Here is a 20,955-nt window from a genome sequence, read left to right as displayed (position 1 = left end):
GTGTGAATTTTATTGGACCATTTTTAGGACTAGCTTACATCAAATGTTATTGATGAAATGTTAATAAACAGTTGTGTGAATTCAAAGTTGTTGTATGGCATTACAGGGCCACATTAAACAGGGACCTAATAAAGTCAAAATATATTACAACTACACCAAGCCTGTAGGCATTTATTGTTACATTTTAATCATTCAACGCGTTTAATGAGATGGTGTCAATGGGTCCTTTCAAAATCAATTGATTTTCTCATGTTCATGCTTTTTCACTGTTAAGCAAGAAGCATGACAACACATTTGAGGAGAATGTTCTTTTAATGTGCCAACCTTAAACACAAAAATGATCTGCAGTGTTTAATTATCTGTAGATTTATAATATATACCTAAACATTTTGCATTGTATGATGTTTTTACAGACATCAATGATTGATTTGTTGCGGGTTTGCAAAAAATACAAAAAACCTTTTGTGCCAATCTACATTTAGGGCTCTATTTATAAAACAGGGAATCAGTTACTGCCATTGAAACACATAAACCTGTAAGATTCCCATGTGAGAATGCCTGATTCCCTGGTTTATTAATAGAGCTGGTAATGTTTTACCGCTAGTAACAGGCAAATAGTTGTGTGCTTGGTATTAATCCTTATATATTTAGTTAACATGAATTTCCCTACTAAAAAATTAGATGTTAATAAAATATATGTAAAGCTTGGTTAGTCAAGGTGATTGACAGATGTTTTTATTACCCAAAACATTTGAGACATTTATCATATTTTACAATTACTGCCTAACAAAATGTTTATGTGGCTTGGACATGGTAGGGAAGGGTTGGAATTTCTGTTAAGGCTATTCTGTTCAAAAGCATGCACATTTATTAAAGAGCAGTTACACATATTGCTAACTGTGATGATTACCAACATTAAATATGAAGTAACATTTTCCTTTTATCAGGTTTGAACAGCACTTTGACTTTTGCTTTATCGGTGTACTGTTATAGACTGAACCTACAATTAGTTCTTTAGCTGTCATATTTTCCAACATAAATGCAATGAATAACGTATCTGCTTATATTTTGATTGCATGAAAGGTCAACATTTCGAGTTATGTATATATTATACATTTATTTTGATTATTTTTTTTGCAAAGGCTGTAAAGCTGTTTTTCCTGAAGATATAATGAACATCCAGTTCTGGAAAGCAAGGATAACAATCGTCAGATCTTTCATGCATATCCTGCTCTCCAATTTGTGATGTGTAAATTAATTATCCAAAAAGGGCATCTACTCTGTCAGGCAGCTACCCATCAACTTCTAACACTCGCTCTCTGTTACTTTACAAAGAAAGCAGGAGGATTTACTGAAGAGCATGACCAGAAGCCTGGGAGGAAAGTACAAATGGGCCACAAGGCAATCTTTTAGCTTGTGATAAAATACTGAGTCATGAGCTACTTCACCCATTGCTAAATTGCTGATAAAGATTACAAACAGCAATCACTGAAAACAGATTCCAGCACATGTCAAATTATCTAATTTCCATCCAAATACTAATTATCCTGTACCAACTGTCTCTGCATTTAAAATTCAACAGCTGACTTATTTTATAAGATGCAAATATAAAATGCATCTATATACTTGTTCATTACCAGCTTATTTCAGTACCACTATATCTTCTTTTATTTCCATAAGAAAAGATCATCTATCTAGATTAGTTCAAAAAGCTCAACATTCAAAACCTTGTGTGTACTTTTTAAGGTATCACAGCAGTTTCTGAGCCAATACTAATATAAAATACATAAAGAAACACAATGAAAATATCAAAAAACCCCTTCAATCAGACTATAAAACAGGTATCCGAAGTGGTAAAAATAAGTCATGACCCACTACCCTCAGGTGTTACTGCCATCCTTCTGTCATGCAAACACTTTGCTACGCAATGGACTTTAGGGAAGAAAAGGAGTAGCAAGCAAACTTTCCCTGCTTTTCCCAAATACATGTCCATTGGCTAATCCGACAACTACTTTTGGCACTACTAGGTTAATCCTAAAGAATTTCGCCATGGTCAAACTATAAAAAAAAAAAAATTGTTGTAGGATTTAGGAACGATGGTGCCTGGTAACATTAACACCCTATATAATAGGTTTAACCCTCTCCTCAGTAACCACGCTAAATACGAAAAGCCTATTGCATTACCAAGTCTTGTTACTTTTTTGGTAGATTCAACACCAGAAGATCCCTCTCAGACTGGCATGCTGCATTCACCAGAAAAAATTTTTAACTTAATTTGGGAGGTAACCCATTATGATTTCAGGTGCTTTTTTATCCGGCTGTATTGCCTTCACACTGGCCAATAAATGCCTTACTGTAAAAATGGTCCTGTTAATGATTACAGAAGTATTTGCCTAAAAATTGTTTAGTTTAATTATCTTTAGTACTATATTATTCACAAATTAAAGGAAAACCATAGTCTCTCTAAAATTTCTTAAATACAATTTTGAATAAACCAGTTTGACATAAAACATTTTACCACTAAATGATAATGTACTGAAACACCAGTTTCTATGTATAATTTGCAATTACAAAGGTTCATGGGGCCATATTATTATTATTATTATTATTAAACAGGATTTATATAGCGCCAACATATTACGCAGCGCTGTACATTAAATAGGGATTGCAAATGACAGACTAATACAGACAGTGATACAGGAGGAGAGGACATATTCTCTTTTTTTATTCGGGCTCTAATTAGGGCCTACTAGTACTGTATATTTGTATCTCACTGAAAGTCTACTAGGGTCTGACTGATTGAAAAATAGGATCTCCCACAAATCTATTACCCAGAGAAATGTAATGTTTGTTATTTATTGTAAAAAATGTACTTTCTACAAATGCTGAAAATTTGATAATGAGGTCATGTACCCTAGTGATTCATATTACGCACACAGTTTAATATTAAGGTCCTATTTAAAAACTTGAAAACACCTGCATTTGAAGACAATTCGGATGAGATTTTAAGGGGACACCTTTTATTTTTTAAAATTACCTGCCACATTGAAAACATATATGGACTGACAATCTAAAAATAAAGTAAATAAGTAACAACTATATTATTATTCTGAATATGGTTTTAAATGTAGGCTAAGGTACACCTTAAAAATTATACAATGACTTCAGTCATTGAGCATAATTTCTTATTATAATAATAATAATAAATAATAATATGCAAATGTCAAAATTTTTTTACACATAAGCATGTTCCCATATAAGCAGAAATAATGTAGGGTGCCTCTAAAATAACTCATATTTACTACTATTATTAAAACAAAGCAGCACATGTAAAATTAATGATTTCAGAGCCCCACTAAGAAAATAGGTACAACAACTGTGAGTAATCTAAAAGACTGAAAAACAGCTTTTCTCAAAAGTGATATTCAAATTCATGAGTAAAGTGGTCTGTACTTTAAATAAAGTGAAAGTGACAATTGCTTGCATTGATTCAACTAGATCACATACAAATATGACAGTGAAAAATGGATTTAGAGGATATATTTTGCATAAGTAGCTTTAGCGTGAAAAATTAGATGCAGAGAATGCAATATGTTTTTGAAACATTCTTTAAAAATGAATTATAGCCACATTATGATAGAAGCACATTTTCGACTCCTTTGATTAATGAGTATGCAGCCTTGCGTAGAATAACATGAACAAACATTAAAATGGCCACTGCTGCTATCCTTGTACCAAATTGTCAGGCTTCTTTGAATGTCACCATAGCAGGGAGTGAGAACTCCGAAGCTGTGAGCTATTTTGAGAATGGCATACATATGCTGATTCCCAATATGTATGTAAAAGCTTTCTAAAAACAAGTTTAGAATAGAAAAGAAAATATAATATCTGTGAGTATATATGCATAGCAGTGCTATAGACAAAGGAAGCCTGATGCCAATAGTTCAAGATATATATTCTAGTTGGAAATAGTAAAGGGCTTACATTTTTTGCTGTACAATTGTGTTTAATCTTTTGGTTTAAATGACCAAACAATGCGGAATAAAATCTGTTGTAAGCATCTACAAATTGTGAACACCAAAAACAGTTCTGATTTCTCTCTGTGCAGAAAAGAAACCAGAAAAGAATTGGATTTGGCATGGAGTGAAACTGGGTATGTTAAATTTGGCCATAGGTAAAGGTTTTCACGTATTCTGTTCTCTAATGAGCAATGCACAGTGCACCTCAAACCAGAGCTATTTAACTCCAGTTCTCAAGAGTCACAGACATTCTAATTTTCTGACTCTTTGTAAACCACACTTTCTAAAGTTACTCCTGTCCTGTGAATAAATTCTGAAATTGTGTGTGGATCCTGACCTTGGAGCTGTACAGAGCTGCAGTAAACAAAACATTACCATTTGATAGCATACAAATATAGACAACGATCTACAAGCTTGTTTCATTTTTATATGTACTATGTTATCTTGCAACTGTTTGAAATAATCAGTTAAAAAAAGAAAAAGAGAAAGAAAGAAAACTGTAAAACTTAGAAAAGAACACATTGGAAAAAGCCTCATCTTCCTCATTATAAACCTACCAGTTCCTAACTGTTCTACACCTACTGTGAATGTCTGAAACCTCATTCAAAGTGATACGGAAGAGCAGTATTACCCGGACAAAGAAGCAGAAGATTCTGTGCATGCTTACATTGGTACTGACACTCAGGAGAATGTAGTATTTCTGTATTCCGGTCTATACCAATGCTTGGGACCAACATGATATGAGACCAGAAGGCCATAGAAATTATAAATGTGACTGCCATAAGAGAAGTATAAGGGGGTTGCCATTTCTGGTTTTCTTCTAAACATTAAAATCGGCATCAAAACTTCCTATTTCTATTTGTTTATCATTATTAAACAGTATTGAAGCCGAAGTATCAACATGACAGAAAGCCAATTTCAAATAGATATTACAAAATGAGAGTTAATCAAAGGCATCCTTCCATAATCCTCTAATGGTGTTACTTGAATGGTAGACATGACATGAATATGTTTAAATAATATTTTAAGCAATTTATATCTGGGTGGAAAACCCTTAGAAAAGTATTGTACTTTTTTTTTTTAATTTGGTGAAAAGGTATTACAACATTTCTTATCTATAATATAAGTGTATAAAGGTAGGTATTTTGTATAAAAGTACAAAATACAAGAAGTACAAATAATGAAACAGTACAGATGTTACAGGTATAGTCATTATGATATAATGTTTCAATAACGGGTTGCATGTGTTCCCCCCCTCCTTTGAGTATTGTACTTTAGGCTAAGTCTACACGGGCGTTTTTCCCAGCAGTAAACCTGAGGCTTTAAAAGCCCATGTTTGAAATTCCCACGCCTTCCAATGGTGCTAAACGACACCAGGCCTTTACCTTTAGGCACATTTATGAGCGTCATCTATAACGTTGCTTTAATAACGTTGCATCTATAACGTTGCAGCTATAACGTTGCTATAACGCTGGGTTAACACTAGAAAAGGTACAAAAATGCGGGGAAACGCAGGTAAGCGCTTCCATTGATTTCAATGGGGTGTGTTTGCATGTTTTCCAAGCACTTAAAACATAAACACATTAAAAACATGGGAAAATGCGGCATAGACATTTTCCAGCGGTTTAAAGGCAAGCTTTAAAATGCTAATAAAAGTGCATAAAGACGCAAAACAATGCATATAAACGCAGTAGGAACGTTTACCTGCAATTTTAAAAACATCCGTGTAGACCCAACCTTATAGTTGAATGTTGGGCAGAAATAGTACCAAGTAGCCAAAAATTACAACAATTTGATACACACAACAAAAACAAACTATAATTGGATTTTATGTGAGAATGTACAGCTCTGGGGATCTCAATGGTACAGTAGGTAAATATATATTCAGGACAAAAATAAAATGGCATATGAATCAACACAAGCAGCTTGGTAAAATGTTATGTAACAAGTGCTGTGCAGCAACCAGGGCAATTAAAGCTGCTGGCCAGTCCATTGTGTTCATAGACTAAAATATAGCTTTAATTCTCAATGTATGTAATACCAAACACTGAACTTTCCCCGCTGTTTTGGTACATGCTTAGTTTACCCATTCTGAAGCACTATATACAAGTACTTAGGGAGTCATAATAATCTGCAGTAATTGTGGATAGATTGTAATAGTAGATTTTTAAAACAGATACTTTTACCAACTTTAGGGAACATCCTTCACTTACAACATAAATTTTTGGAATGTAAACAATCAGTCATGAAACCCCTTTATTTTTAATTTACAAATAGGAACAATACAGCTGCTGAATACCATTTTAACCTTCTGTGAGTCATAAATGCATACCCAGGCTATCAATAATAATGCCATAAAGGTGCAAGAAGTATGTAAGCTTGTTTTATAAAGCAGTCATTAAAGCATGCTATAATTTTAAGAAACATATCATTTATCTAAAGCAGAGGTTACTAAAAGTATGAAACAAGATAAGCAAACACAAAGTGTTTTTGCTATAAGGCGTCATGTTCAGATAATTATTTACCTAGGTACAAGGGGGAAATTTTCTGTTTGTCTGCTACTTCGAGCTGTAAACTTTAGAGCCTCATATGTCTTAGAAATCTTGCAAAGAATGTTCCTTTTGATATAAAGCCTTAAACACTGTTCAGTCACTGCCAAATGGATGATCTCACTAAAAATGCCTAAAATTGGCCTAAAATGCTGATCTGCCTGTATTATCGAATTACCAAATTATATGCTGCATATTTATGAAATGACTTGACCAACACATGTTGACATGGACTTGTTCCTGCTTTATCATTTTTTTTCTGTTTCTAGAGCTCGCTCATTATTTCAAGAACCAACATTAATCTGAAATCCAAGTTATTTTTTTGTAGATTAATGTGTCTAGGAAAAATTAGACAAATGTATCTGCACGTTTAGTGCAGTGAAACAAAACAGTAGGGAACAAGTAAAGAAGATTTTCTCATATATATATATATATATATATATATATATATACACACAGTCATCTTATTGATGAGCAGTGAAACAATTTTTATTACTTAAAGTTACAAAACGTTGGCTAAGCCCATTTGTTGCAGAAAATCGATAAAAGAAATGTCATAATTGTATAAAGCATACCTGTGCAAGAAAGTATAAAGCATACCTGTGTAAGAAAATGATTGTTGAAGTGTTTGTGTGTCCTATATAGAAACATATGGGAAATCCTAGACCTTGTTGGAATTTACCCATGGTATATTATTTATTAACTGTGTTGGTATTGTCCCATTAATAGGAGAAAAACTGATAGGAAGAAATGTAAGCAAATATTATAAATAGAAAATTATATTTCTAATGAAGTACTGTTGTCTGTGTAACAGTTTTTGTTTACAACCGTACATAGACATACTTATTAAACCAATGTGTTCTCAAGGTTAAAGAAAGTTGTGTTAATCAGCTTCTAAAAATATTAGGAACAGTTATATGATAACTCCACAATTCATAAAAAGGGTACAAGGCTTAATTGCTGAAACCTAAATCAAATGATTGAATGACTTGGCTGCATTTTTTGGGCATTTTAATAAAAGATGATTAAGTGTTTACTTGACTACTATATTATTTGTTTCTCTTAGTGCATCTGTTTCAGCTGAACAGCTAATCCACCTGCGATCATCTGCCTTCTTCATCCAGTGGGTGGTCAGAGAATGTTTGGCGAAGACTGAAAGCAAGATCAGCTATTTGATCTAAGTGCAAGGACAGCTGGAAATACTGTGAGCTGATTTCAGAATGTCCAGTAGTAGTCCACAGACATTATTCGAGTCCTCCTTCCATTACAGGCTAGGACAAGGGAGGATTTGTTACTCCCTGCTACAGGCAATAAGTACATAGTTTTATTTTTTTTATTTAAAGCTAAACAAAATTTGTACAACAAAAAACTGTGAAAAAAATAAGTCCCCTGCAATAAAACACCTACCTGCCTGTTCACAATGTTTTGTTCAATGTACACTGAGCTGCAAATGTAGAAATCACTCAGTCACAGAAATTACTGAAATCCGATTCTGCTTTAATGTATGTCTGACGTTAAATTGACACCTGGTGCATTTTGTAATCTAAGTGGGGAATTTCCCCCCTATTTGTACTGAAATCGTCTATAGGTTTTTCAATTTAATTAAGTCTCAATTCGAAACGAGCAAATAAATTTGCAAAGATTACATATTGATCTGGGTTTGGCCGTAAAACAACAAACTTAACAAGAAAACAGATTTAATAATAATAAATTCCACCCCATAAAGCCTTAATCTTTTAACTCAAAAAACAAGGAATACTCACTTATCACTTTTGACAACTTGCGTATCCTAACCTGTAAATTACTGTGTTGTGTATATCTATTTTATGCCAGAAATATCTAATTATTTAAATTATAAATATAAAATAACATGTATTTCTCTCTTTTATAAAGATAAAGCTACATATAGGAAGTAACTTACCTGTTGCATGTTTTGCATTGCTTGCTGCAGAAATTGTAACTGCTGATCCTTGGTCAAGCTTTCCTCTGTTCGTGCATGATGTCCTTTTTCTTGTTTAAGAAGTTCAACTTCATTCCTGTATGCATCCAACTGCCACCGTAAACTGTCATTCTCTTCTTTTAGTGCATATGCTTGGGCAGCTAGAGCTGGAGTTAAAGAAAATTAGACAATGCATTAAATGAAAAATCTTTGAACTTTTAATTTGTTTTTTTTTTCTTATCCCAACAATTTGTCTTTATCCATTTATCTTTGGCCTATGATCAAGTAAACCCATTTAGACAGTTATCACAACAGGTAAATCTATGCTTAGGTAAAAACATCAATATATGCAGCCTATATCATGAGTTTAAAATGTAGAGATCCCGAGAAACCATTGAGGTTCCACTCCACATGTCATCCACTGTGTGCTTTTTGTTATGGGATTAGGTTTGATATATCACAGCACTATTGCTACATTCAACATGCACAGGATTGCTGAATGACGCTGGTGGAGGGTAGAATCTTTGCTATAAGAATTATATGCAAGCAAAAATGAAGGATAACACTGGAGTGAACAGGGGCAAAGCACTGCACTTATAAACAAGGAATGTGATAAGTGTTTTGTAAGGAGTATTATATGTAGTTGTTAATAGTTGTTGTAGTAGGCTATTAGCTTTTTTGGCAGCAGATATATTTTTTTTACACATGTAAATACTTAAACAGTTTAATCTGGCTACTTATGACTGACATGCAAACACCTAGAAGTGCCTGCACATTCCTTTATTTATCCCCTGGATTACCCAACACATTTTAAACATGGGGTTACTCCCATATGCAAATACATATAGTTCCTAGCAGTGGAGTAAGCAGAGCAAACCTCTACACAGCTTTACTAACCAATGGGAAAAAAATTAAGCCCATATTTGCATATGAGTTGTCCAAAAAATAGGGACTCTAATACTATCCAGAGGAAATCCAAAAGTAGCTGGGTCTGCATGTTTGTTCTGTGGCCAGTTTACAATTTTGTATCACAGACAGGTGACACTTTTTCATGTATTAAGGCATACTTTTGACTAATAGGGGTATTTGAATTTTCAGCAGGCCACTAAGACATAATCCTTTTCATTCCAATAGAAGATCTGCTTGCTAGAAACTGCACCATAAATGAAGAAATATGGGTCTTAAAAAATGCTCCAAAATAAAACAAATACATGAGAAGTGCACAATTGAAAATAAATTGTATGAAATACTCTAAGTGCTGTTTAAGTGGACTACAAGATGTTTTTATACATATAACAGTCTGAAATTGTTTTGTTGAAAGTTTAGTCTGAGTTGGTGCTCAGGCTTCTTTGGATACACTAACCCTTAAACCAAACTTTAGAAAAGTGAACATTTATGTACTCTGAGACAATGAGAAACTCACTTGAGAAATAAAAGCAAAAACAAGGATTCTTCAATCTCTTTTATTCTGCTTTTTTATATGATTGCGTTTCCGTACTATATTGTTTTTACAGCAGTCTGGATTTAGGAGAACCATTAAAAAATGCGTACATGTACCGACACTTTATCTTTTCTTAGTACCAATAGCTTTAAGGCAGTCACCAGTTGAAGGAGAAATATAATGACTAAAACTGTATAAAAATGTAAATGCTGATATGAAAAAGTGTGGTGGTAACACAAGAACATTACCGCATTAGTAGTACTGAATGACACTTAAGTCATTTCCCTAGGATGCTCCATTTGGACTGTTTTCAATTTAAAATGACATTTTTATTACCATAACTGATAGCAGGTGTTTGTGAGAAAATCGATTAGTATGCAGGCATGGAAATTACTTCTCCCAAATGAATTGCACAGTCCGCAATATAGGACAAAAACTGAGTGGCAAAGTGCAAAAGGCCATAAAACATGTGCTAGCAACAATATATATATAAATTATCTCACTTAAAAAAAAAACCATAGGAAATGGCAATGTCATATCAGGAGACGGTGCTTTGCTTTTGCTATTTAACTACTGATTATTTTTGTGCATTCCATCATTTTATAATATAATGCAGTGTTCCTTGGAAGGCGAGAAAATGCCATTATGAGGAACAGATGTTCACAAAAGAAATACACTCGCTTCTTCTCACATTCTTGTCTTGAACAATGCCTCTGATTTCAATTTTGGATGAAGTTATCTCAATTTTTTTTCATGGAGCACTGCAGTATAGAACATGACCTATTAATCAACTGTGGGTGAAAAAGTCAAGTCTAACTCCAGCCTGGGCCCAGAATAAACACTTCTTTAGGCCAACATAACATAACTCCCTAAACCATTCTGCTATTTAAAGAACTACTACACTCATTGAATAGAATACGTAATAAAATAACTGCATTAAAATTTTACATATTTTAATACATACACATTGGGCCCAATTTATGAAAGCTCTCCAAGACTGGAGAAGATAAACTGTCATGGGAGAACCTGGCTGATCCAGCAAATTTCTTAAAATCGTTTGCTACTTTTTTGCAAATGTGTTCAGTCCTGAATTACTCTGTAATTGGTTATGTCCACAAAAGCTCTATTCCAATAAATCAGACGATGTTCTCAAAAACTGTCAAGTAGAACATAACCCACAGAAAATTGGAAGGTTCCTGGAAGCCCATCCAAATCAAGATGAGAACAGGCATAAAAAAGGAAGCCCAGATGATGAATATTTTTAATGTCTCAGTAAAATTTTAGTTGTTAATCATCTGGGCTTCTTTTTGGATTTGGATGGGCTTCCAGGAACCTTCCAATCTAATTTTGGATACATCCTTTTTTTGGATGATTTTTTGACCTTAGAGGCATTCAAAAGTGGCTCCCTTGTCATACAGCCCAGTATTGTCCTGTCCTGTCAGTGGTGCCTGCACCTCCAGCATCACTACATCTGTGTTGTATGATCTGACACTTTAGGTTCCACTATGTGATTTAACTTTTATTGTTGTATATGGAAATAATATCTCTGCTAATCATTCCTGAGGAAGCAGCTAAAATTGCTGCAAAACGCATTGAACGGAAATTTCGTCCCCTTCTCCACTGTGTATTGAATTTGTGAGAGATTTTCCCTTTTGAGGGGTGATTTATTGCTCTAAAATTTGAAGTTAATATTGAGATATATCATCCATAGCTATATTGATGCCGACTTTTTTATTGTAATACAATGTTTTAAAATATTTGAAATAAAATGTTCTTTTTAAACTATTTTGGTAATAGTTTTGACAGGTAAAGTGTCAAACTTACAATTTCATCAGCTTCCCAAATTTAAAACAAATTTAGGCTTAAAATGGGACCTACGTAAGCCCAAAAGGCTTGCATCTTTAATATCCAATAAAAGGTATCAATAAATCAAAAGTTAACTGACTTTCTACACCACCCATGATGATTTGAGTTTTGACAGGAGGAAAGTTCATATGATGGCCACAGGTAAGGCATGTGCAAGAAAAGTGAGTTTCTATGAGTTCCTATTTTAATTACTCTGTAATTGATTACTTCCACAAAAGTTCTATTCCAAGAAATCCGACGATGTTCTCAAAAACTGTCAAATAGAACATAACCCACAGAAAAACGATGAACACACTTATTTTATAATGTAATGAAAGAATATTTAAGGTAAGTGGTCATTTTGTGAGAGAGTCAATCCTAATGTTAAATAGGCTCTTGATAAACTGGACTTTTAAAATAGTTAAAGATCTTCTTAATATCCTTTTTAGGTTCCTTTAAAAGCAGATTCCTAATTGCTTTGCATTCAGTCTATTGCGGAGGTGCTACCCTGTTTCCCCGATTATAAGGCACTCTCTTATATTTTTTGAAATGCCAAAATATGCCCTGGGTCTTATTTTCAGGGGATGTCTTATTTTTCCATGAAGAAGACTACAGTACACATTTATTGTTGAAAGTCACTCATGATCACTCATGTTCCATTGATTGTCCCCTTCTGATCACTCATGTGCCGTTCATATTCCCCTTCTGATCACTCATGTGCCGTTCATATTCCCCTTCTGATCACTCTATGCCATTGATTGTCCCCTTCTGATCACTCTATGCCATTGATTATCCCCTTCTGATCACTCTATGCCATTGACTGTCCCCTTCTGATCACTCTATGCCATTGATTATCCCCTTCTGATCATTCTATGCCATTGATTATCCCCTTCTGATCACTCTATGCCATTGATTGTCCCCTTCTGATCATTCTATGCAATGATTGTCCCCTTCTGATCACTCTATGCAATGATTGTCCCCTTCTGATCACTATGAAATGATTGTCCCCTTCTGATCACTATGAAATGATTGTCCTCTTCTGATCACTATTAAATGATTGTCCCCTTCTGATCACTCTATTCCATTGACTCCATTGTCCCCTTCTGATCACTTACCCGTAATTAAGTGCAGGGATCTCCGTTAGTGCAGGGATCAGCAGCTTGCTTCCTTGTTCAGAATCGTGTGCAGGCTTTTTACTTTCAGTTTGGCTCAGGAATAGACACGCCCTGCAGCCAGCATCAGAGACACACACGCTGCAGCCAGCATAAAGGACACACACGCAGGATCAGATATCTGGAGCTGTCTTATAAACGGGTGAGTGTCTTATTTTAATTATTTTTTTAAAAATCGGGGGTGGCTTACTTAATGGGGATGTCCTAAAATCGGGGAAACACGGTACTAGCACTTTATCATTCTTGCCTTTAAACAAGCACATGTCACTAGACATTTTTTAAAGGCTTTTTTTAAAAAAAATCTTATTCTTATTTGACATTTAAATGATTAAAAAATGGTTTTACACTGAAAAGATCTTCAATAAAGATGTCTGTTAAGGATGAGACTCAAGTCAACATCATGTTTAAAGGAGCCCTTGACTGTCTGACAAATTGTCTCAGTGACCTTGTCTTGCAGTGTGTTTTCACAAAGGAACAGAACAAACACATTCAATGCACCAGTTGCAATATGTGAAACTATCAACTTTTAGCAAGACTGACAAAGCTTGAAAGTTCTCCAGAAAGACAGAAAGAAAGTAAAATACCATCATATTCTGATTTCAGAAACACAGTTTTACTAGGCTGTCTATGTGTTTTGTATTGACCTTGTTTGAGATAATTCTAGTACTAGTTCTAGTACCATTTGCACCAAATACTATTTCCAAAATGCAATAGCATTTCTAGAACACTGCAACTACCAGTACCATTATTGTATTTGTAGTAGAGGTTCCATATTTTTTGTATTGCACTCCATCTTATCTGTCACTTTATTGCTTAAACAGTTTTTAATTGTAATCTATTTTGTAATATATATTATAATCTTTTATTCTTGTTTGATACTGTGAAAATGTAAACAAATAAAATGCTCCTACAACTGCACATAGTATTAGCAAAATATTCTCAGCTGCAGATATGCACTATATATGCTACAAAAAGAAGTTTGGTGCTTATTCTTACTACTCTGCAGGCACAAACGAGTAGTGCCTAATGCACCCATAAAGGCATTCCTTTATGTGTAGTCTGCATTTGCACTACATGATATTTCAAGCTGTTAAACGTCCACTGCATGCCTCGCCGCACTTATCAAACTATTTGTCCTAAATTATTTCTTATGGTCATAAAGAAAAAAAAACTTCATAAGTCAGTGTAGCTTTCATTTGTTGATAAGTATTTTTATTCAACATATTCTTTGGCAGAAAGCATCCTGCAATAGAAGATCTGCTAAATCGGGCTAAACTATTTGTTACTGCTACTTTGTTCAGCAAAAAGAGCAAGGTTGTGCCAAGAACATTACAGACGCAAACTCAGCTCTCTCTAACCAACCAGAGCAGTAATTACACTAAAAAGCTATTTGTTTCTAAATGATACTCATCACTCCGATGCTACAATTGCCACTTAGATAATTACAGCAAAATGAACCAAGATCAAGTACTAAGAATGTAAATGTGTCCACAACCCAGGGGTCACTGTTGGAGCTAAGCTATTTGTTAGGAACAAATCCATTTTAATGGTGTTAATGTTTTTGGAATTTTTTCTGGGATCTATTACAAGTTCAGGTGATGGAATTCCCAATGGTTTTGCCCACAAGGTTCTGACTTAAAATACTCTGATTGTCTGGTCAACAGTCAGTCTGTGAAGATTGCTGGTGGATCCCTGGTGATGTAATTGCTGTCACCAGTACCTATTATGAGACTAAAACATATAGTAACTAGTGGTGTGATGAAACCTGCTTTTCAGGTCCAGGAACACATAGATATGGACAATAGTAAGCAGCACCAACTGATTCACACTGCAAGGTATGATGGTACAACTTACCAATGCTGTAGCTGTTAAAAAAGTGGTCATTTTCATAGCTAACATAAGAAAGACATGCTGACTACTTAAAGGATTGTAAAAAAATAGTCCTCCGTTAATGACATCTTGAGATTTCTAATATTTTTTTGATGTATATTTAGACAATCCCTATTCTATGCCTGCTGTAAGTCTGCATAATATGTGGAGACGTTTGCCTGCAAATCAATCTGTTTCATATTTTTTTTTCCTGTTCAGGATATTTAAAAAGAATTTATAAAGAAGAAAAGTAATCTTTGCCCTTTGACAAGCCTGTACATCCATAAACATTTGTTTAAACACCTGTCTCGGCATACAAGCATGACATTTTTGCTTATGTTGCAGCTTTCAGCAAATAAAAGACTTTCAGCAATTGTAAGCATTATTCAAAAAATGGTATAAAAGTAAGAAATGCAAAGCGATCAAGGGTATCAACACCCCCCAACTGTTACATATTGCAGCTTACCATTGCTTAGATTCCATGGCTGAAACTGTTTTCTTTTTATCTTTATATTTACCACTCTGCTAGTAATACAAGTACTGTCCTAAGATCACAACAATCACTCTCTGCATTTTATCTATAGAAGAAAAGCACGGTCACCTATACACAGCTAAAAACATTAGGATTTTAGTTTTGTAAACTATAAGTTTAAGTTTACACTTTTTATTTTGATAGTCATTAACACTGGCGTAATGAATTGAAAATAAAGAACAAAGACTTTTTACGTATGTACCTTTGTTCTTACTAGCATCTGGGCACTGTAGTTAGCGCCTGTCATAGAATTTATCTCCAAAGACTCTCTATAATAATTCATACAAGTGGAGGTGGATCAGACAAAGCAGAAAATTTCAGGGTGAATACATGAGATCAGCAAGCCAGAGGAAAAACGAGAAAGAGTGGAAGCAAGCTACTGTATTCAAATGGTGGACTTTGCTTTAAAACAGACCTATTCATGTACAAATGGCACATTACAACAAAAAATACAGGAGGATATACATGAAAACAATATATGCCTACAACTTTAGTATTTGTCAGTCTCAGGAAGGATCAAATGTATATTACATATATTGTCACAGGGTGTCCCAGGGTATGGTTGGGAAAGTGCTGAATATGATCTATGTAACACCCAGGCTGAGGTGCTTTATATATTCGGCTCCAAGAAAGATAGTGTATGTTCTATGGTATGAGTTCTACCAGACAAAAAATGCTTTTGCAAAAGCCTGTGTTGTGGTGCTGAAGGCAGCCAAGGAAGAATTGTAAGGACTCCTTATTCCAAATCTGGGTTTTCACTTGGACTCAGAGTACCAGGTGCTATTCAAAAGCAGTCATCTGCATGTTGAGGGGAGCTCACTTGGCTTTTTATAAGTGCGGAGGAAACATGGTGGAGCCAAAGACTGTTAATAATTTGTTTTCTGTCCGTTAGTGAGGAACTAAAAGTAGTTAGAGGCCCGATTGTACTCTGAAGGCAATCTTTTATGTGATAAAATAAAGCAATGCAGGCAAGAACCTATTTTTTTTGTTAAACTGGACTGCTCCCTCCTCAATGTTCAGAGAACCTTTTCCTATGAGCAATCTCCCACAGAAATCTCACAATATGTTTTCTCTTTTGTGTGTGTTTAATGTGTAGTACAGCTTTTGTACATTCTGGGGTGCTAATTATTAAGCTATTAGTATGACCCTACAATGCAATACTAACTCAAAATATGAAAGAAACATATAATACAATTACACAACAAAATATGTAGCAATAAAAATACTTAATAGTCTTCTTTTAAAAGTAATGATGTTGCCTGGGCAAACAGGGATATAAAAGTGGATAGTACATCTTATTGTATTTTACATAATCACTTTAATAAGCGTCGGTTTTTTTTTTAGCTGTGCTATCTTTTGAGTACTTTGACCACTCCAGCCAAGCACTGCACCGTTAGTAATGAATTTTATAACAGCAGAAGGATGTGACAGCTAAACACAGAGCCATCACATTGAATTTTCAAGATTACTACAATGCCGCTTAACAATTAGGATTTGCTAGCATTCTTCTGTGAGATAACAAGAGTTTCACACCATTTACTCAAAGCGGCACTGCATGATTAAAATTATATGTGAAAACTTGCGATATAATATTTTTTATAGCAATGTTAGCATATTATCTTCTAGAAAAAGAAAAAAAAAAAAAAAAACCAAAACAGCAATCATTAGTGATTAGCATATTTTCTATATGTTGAAAGGACTCTTCAGCTATATCAAAGACATTAGAAAGGGGGTTTATCTTTACTTCTTGCTAGTAAATACTAGTCCTTAGGGCTTTTACCTTTATTTTCCTGGCTTTGCAGCGTGCTACAAACTAACAGTGCTAAGAGGATTTACAGTTAGGTCCATAAATATTTGGACAGAGACAACTTTTTTCTAATTTTGGTTCTGTACATTACCTCAATTATTTTAAATATCAAATATTTATTGGCCTAACAGTATGTTACAGCCCGGGTTGGATTGGGGGGGACGTTAAACATTACTACCAGTGACCATGACTGGGGGTTAATATTTCTGCCAATAATAACAAAACTAGCATTTATTACTGCTACTGACACCTATGATGTGGAGCAATTTACTGACCCACATACTCTGATGGGACACAATTTAGTAGCTGAACCTTCAATTTCTAATATTGTCAAAGTGCCAATTCCATTTTCAAATGTAGGAAACCATACAGTAATTCTCTCTGAGCTCATGCAGATCAGGCAGATTGATGCCAGTAATCGTTGATAAGACATAAGGCCCACCAATTAACTTATGGATAGAAAAGTAGTAAAACCTTATGGATATGGAAATATTTGTTACTGCTACTTTGTTCAGCAAAAAGAGCAAGGTTGTGCCAAGAACATTACAGACGCAAACTCAGCTCTCTCTAACCAACCAGAGCAGTAATTACACTAAAAAGCTATTTGTTTCTAAATGATACTCATCACTCCGATGCTACAATTGCCACTTAGATAATTACAGCAAAATGAACCAAGATCAAGTACTAAGAATGTAAATGTGTCCACAACCCAGGGGTCACTGTTGGAGCTAAGCTATTTGTTAGGAACAAATCCATTTTAATGGTGTTAATGTTTTTGGAATTTTTTCTGGGATCTATTACAAGTTCAGGTGATGGAATTCCCAATGGTTTTGCCCACAAGGTTCTGACTTAAAATACTCTGATTGTCTGGTCAACAGTCAGTCTGTGAAGATTGCTGGTGGATCCCTGGTGATGTAATTGCTGTCACCAGTACCTATTATGAGACTAAAACATATAGTAACTAGTGGTGTGATGAAACCTGCTTTTCAGGTCCAGGAACACATAGATATGGACAATAGTAAGCAGCACCAACTGATTCACACTGCAAGGTATGATGGTACAACTTACCAATGCTGTAGCTGTTAAAAAAGTGGTCATTTTCATAGCTAACATAAGAAAGACATGCTGACTACTTAAAGGATTGTAAAAAAATAGTCCTCCGTTAATGACATCTTGAGATTTCTAATATTTTTTTGATGTATATTTAGACAATCCCTATTCTATGCCTGCTGTAAGTCTGCATAATATGTGGAGACGTTTGCCTGCAAATCAATCTGTTTCATATTTTTTTTTCCTGTTCAGGATATTTAAAAAGAATTTATAAAGAAGAAAAGTAATCTTTGCCCTTTGACAAGCCTGTACATCCATAAACATTTGTTTAAACACCTGTCTCGGCATACAAGCATGACATTTTTGCTTATGTTGCAGCTTTCAGCAAATAAAAGACTTTCAGCAATTGTAAGCATTATTCAAAAAATGGTATAAAAGTAAGAAATGCAAAGCGATCAAGGGTATCAACACCCCCCAACTGTTACATATTGCAGCTTAAGAGTGTTCAATAAAGGCCTTTTCTGTTCTACCTATGATTAGCCTCTTTTGAGAGGAAGTCCATTAGATGTCATTTTCTTTAAATTTTTTTTTTAAATAGGGATAAAACACAGAAACTTCTCTTTGATAGTAACTGAAGTGCTAAAATTGAAATTAAATATATGGTAAAATATTTTCCCTGCCATTGTAAAATGGCATAGATGATTCAAGACACCACTGAATTAAACGGGAAAACATGTTTTCATGTAATGTAATATATAGAAATAGAATATTATAGAAATTATAGGAAAAACTGTATACAATTTTGACTAAAAACTGCATGGTAAATCTAATACTTTAATCTTCCTAGCTCAATCAGGCTTATTTAATAAAACAGTGGAAAAAGTAATGATGCAGTAACCCAAAGATACAGGTTGGATTTATTTATACATATGTTTACTTGAAGCCAGATCAATGAAAAAAAACTTCTGAATAAATGCTATGGGTTCTTCTACTTGTCGTTTGACTGAAGTTGCATGAATAGAATACATTTAGAAAAAGCTATTAAAAATAACTAGATAAGTGTCCAAGCCTTAAAACTTTTATTTTAATACATTTACATTTTATCATCAAATTTTGTGGAGGATAAAATATGGTCAGCATAGTGTCACCTATATGTACAATATGCCTATCTAAAGAAATCATCATACAGTAACCTTAGGTTTGTTGTAAATTTCTTATAGAAATTCACTGCCCCATCTGCTTTACTGTTACACATTTATGGATTTAAAAAAACATGTCAAACAACACAAGCAATGACCTTCAACTTCTTACCTGCAACTAAACAACACAAGCTTGGTCACTAATCTGTTGCAAACCTGCTGACCAGACAGTAAAGGAGCAAGAACTCTTTCCTAATGTCAGCAAGCTAACAATGTGCTACTGACACTCAGGACTAACTGCCATTAAAAAAGTGTATTACCAAGCATTTTATTGCAATGCAAGGCAATGCTCATCCTATCTTTGTGGCTGTTTGTTGTGGTGCTGACCCCAATCTGTACACTGGATGGGGCAGAGAACAAAAACATACAGAAATGCAAGCTGAGGTGCATTGAGAAAATGCACTGTGGCACAATGTATACGTTGGAACATTGGACATTGATTTCTATGCAATGTCTGCTGTCCTTGTGTATTGCACACCATTTGAAGTGCAGAGAAAATAACTGCACCCCACAACATAGAAAAAATTTCTTAGTGCTCCCCTTTACTATGTAAGTACCACTCGGCAGGGGATAACAGGAAACTAAATACAACTTCCCATTTTTCTACCAGGTTTACTTAAAAAAGCTTTGTATTTATAATATTATATTTTTTTTTTCATCCGTTTGGAGTCATGTTTAAAATAGAAAACAAAAATATAATGTTTTAAAATAAAAATATGTTCAGGTGTTCAGAAAGATATGTTTTCATACGAGAGAGAAACTGGGAGCATGAACAAATCAAGTACAAGACAATGAAATATTAATAATTATAGTAATGTAGTGTAAATTTAATCTTATGAAACACCATTTTTATAAACCTATCTATACACCAAAATGTGTCACAAACCAGAACAAATACTAAGTACAAAACGTTTTTATCTGTGGGGAAAAAAAAACTGCAATGACAGAACTGCTAATTAGAACAAGCTATTAGCACAATTCGTGACTTTGCTGTCAGTTGCAGGGAACAGTGAGGTAAAAATGTTGAAATATATCAACGTGGGGGAAAAAAACACAATAAATGTAAAAACATGCTGGCTCACAGGACATTTTGTAACAGGGTGCCTATTAGTAACTATTAGTTACACAGACTACCTCACAACTTCACACCATGCTAGGCAAATTTAGATTGATTTGGGCATTTTTTTTTTCTATAAAGTAAAATATGCTGATCAACCATAAAATTACAAAGCATCTACCTAATATTGTACTGGTCCTTCAATACAACTCTGAAGGCAAGGACTTGACAAAACTTCTGAAGGAGAACTGCGGTATCTGGCACACCAAGACATTACCGGTAAATCTTGTATTTCACTCAGCCTCCACTGGCCTGGCTTTTTCTCCATATGATTCATGCTGTCAGCTTCTACCCTAGCTTGACACCAGTATTTCCCAATCTTTGTAACACTGGGGAACCTAGTTAAGGAAACACGGCTATAATTACTTTATCCACTACTCTGGGTATATTAGTGTGGTGGTCAGTAGGAAGAATAA

At 34.4% G+C, this 20,955-nt stretch overlaps 1 protein-coding gene across 5 annotated transcripts in view; it reads right to left on the bottom strand.

The window, feature by feature from the left end:
• ENOX1 (ecto-NOX disulfide-thiol exchanger 1) overlaps nucleotides 1–20,955 on the bottom strand; it is a 303,768-nt gene that overhangs the window by 23,908 nt on the left and 258,905 nt on the right. For all 5 annotated transcript variants that reach the window (XM_072410174.1, XM_072410197.1, XM_072410189.1 and 2 more), the window contains one exon: nucleotides 8,490–8,674. In XM_072410174.1, coding sequence (XP_072266275.1) covers nucleotides 8,490–8,674 — 185 coding nt within the window. The remainder of the gene's footprint in view (nucleotides 1–8,489; nucleotides 8,675–20,955) is intronic.

Source organism: Pyxicephalus adspersus, chromosome 1, assembly GCF_032062135.1.
Source record: "Pyxicephalus adspersus chromosome 1, UCB_Pads_2.0, whole genome shotgun sequence".
NCBI classification, from domain to species: Eukaryota; Metazoa; Chordata; class Amphibia; order Anura; family Pyxicephalidae; genus Pyxicephalus; species Pyxicephalus adspersus.
The sequence above is the reverse complement of the archived record's forward strand: the minus strand, read 5'-3'. Positions and strand labels throughout refer to the sequence as shown.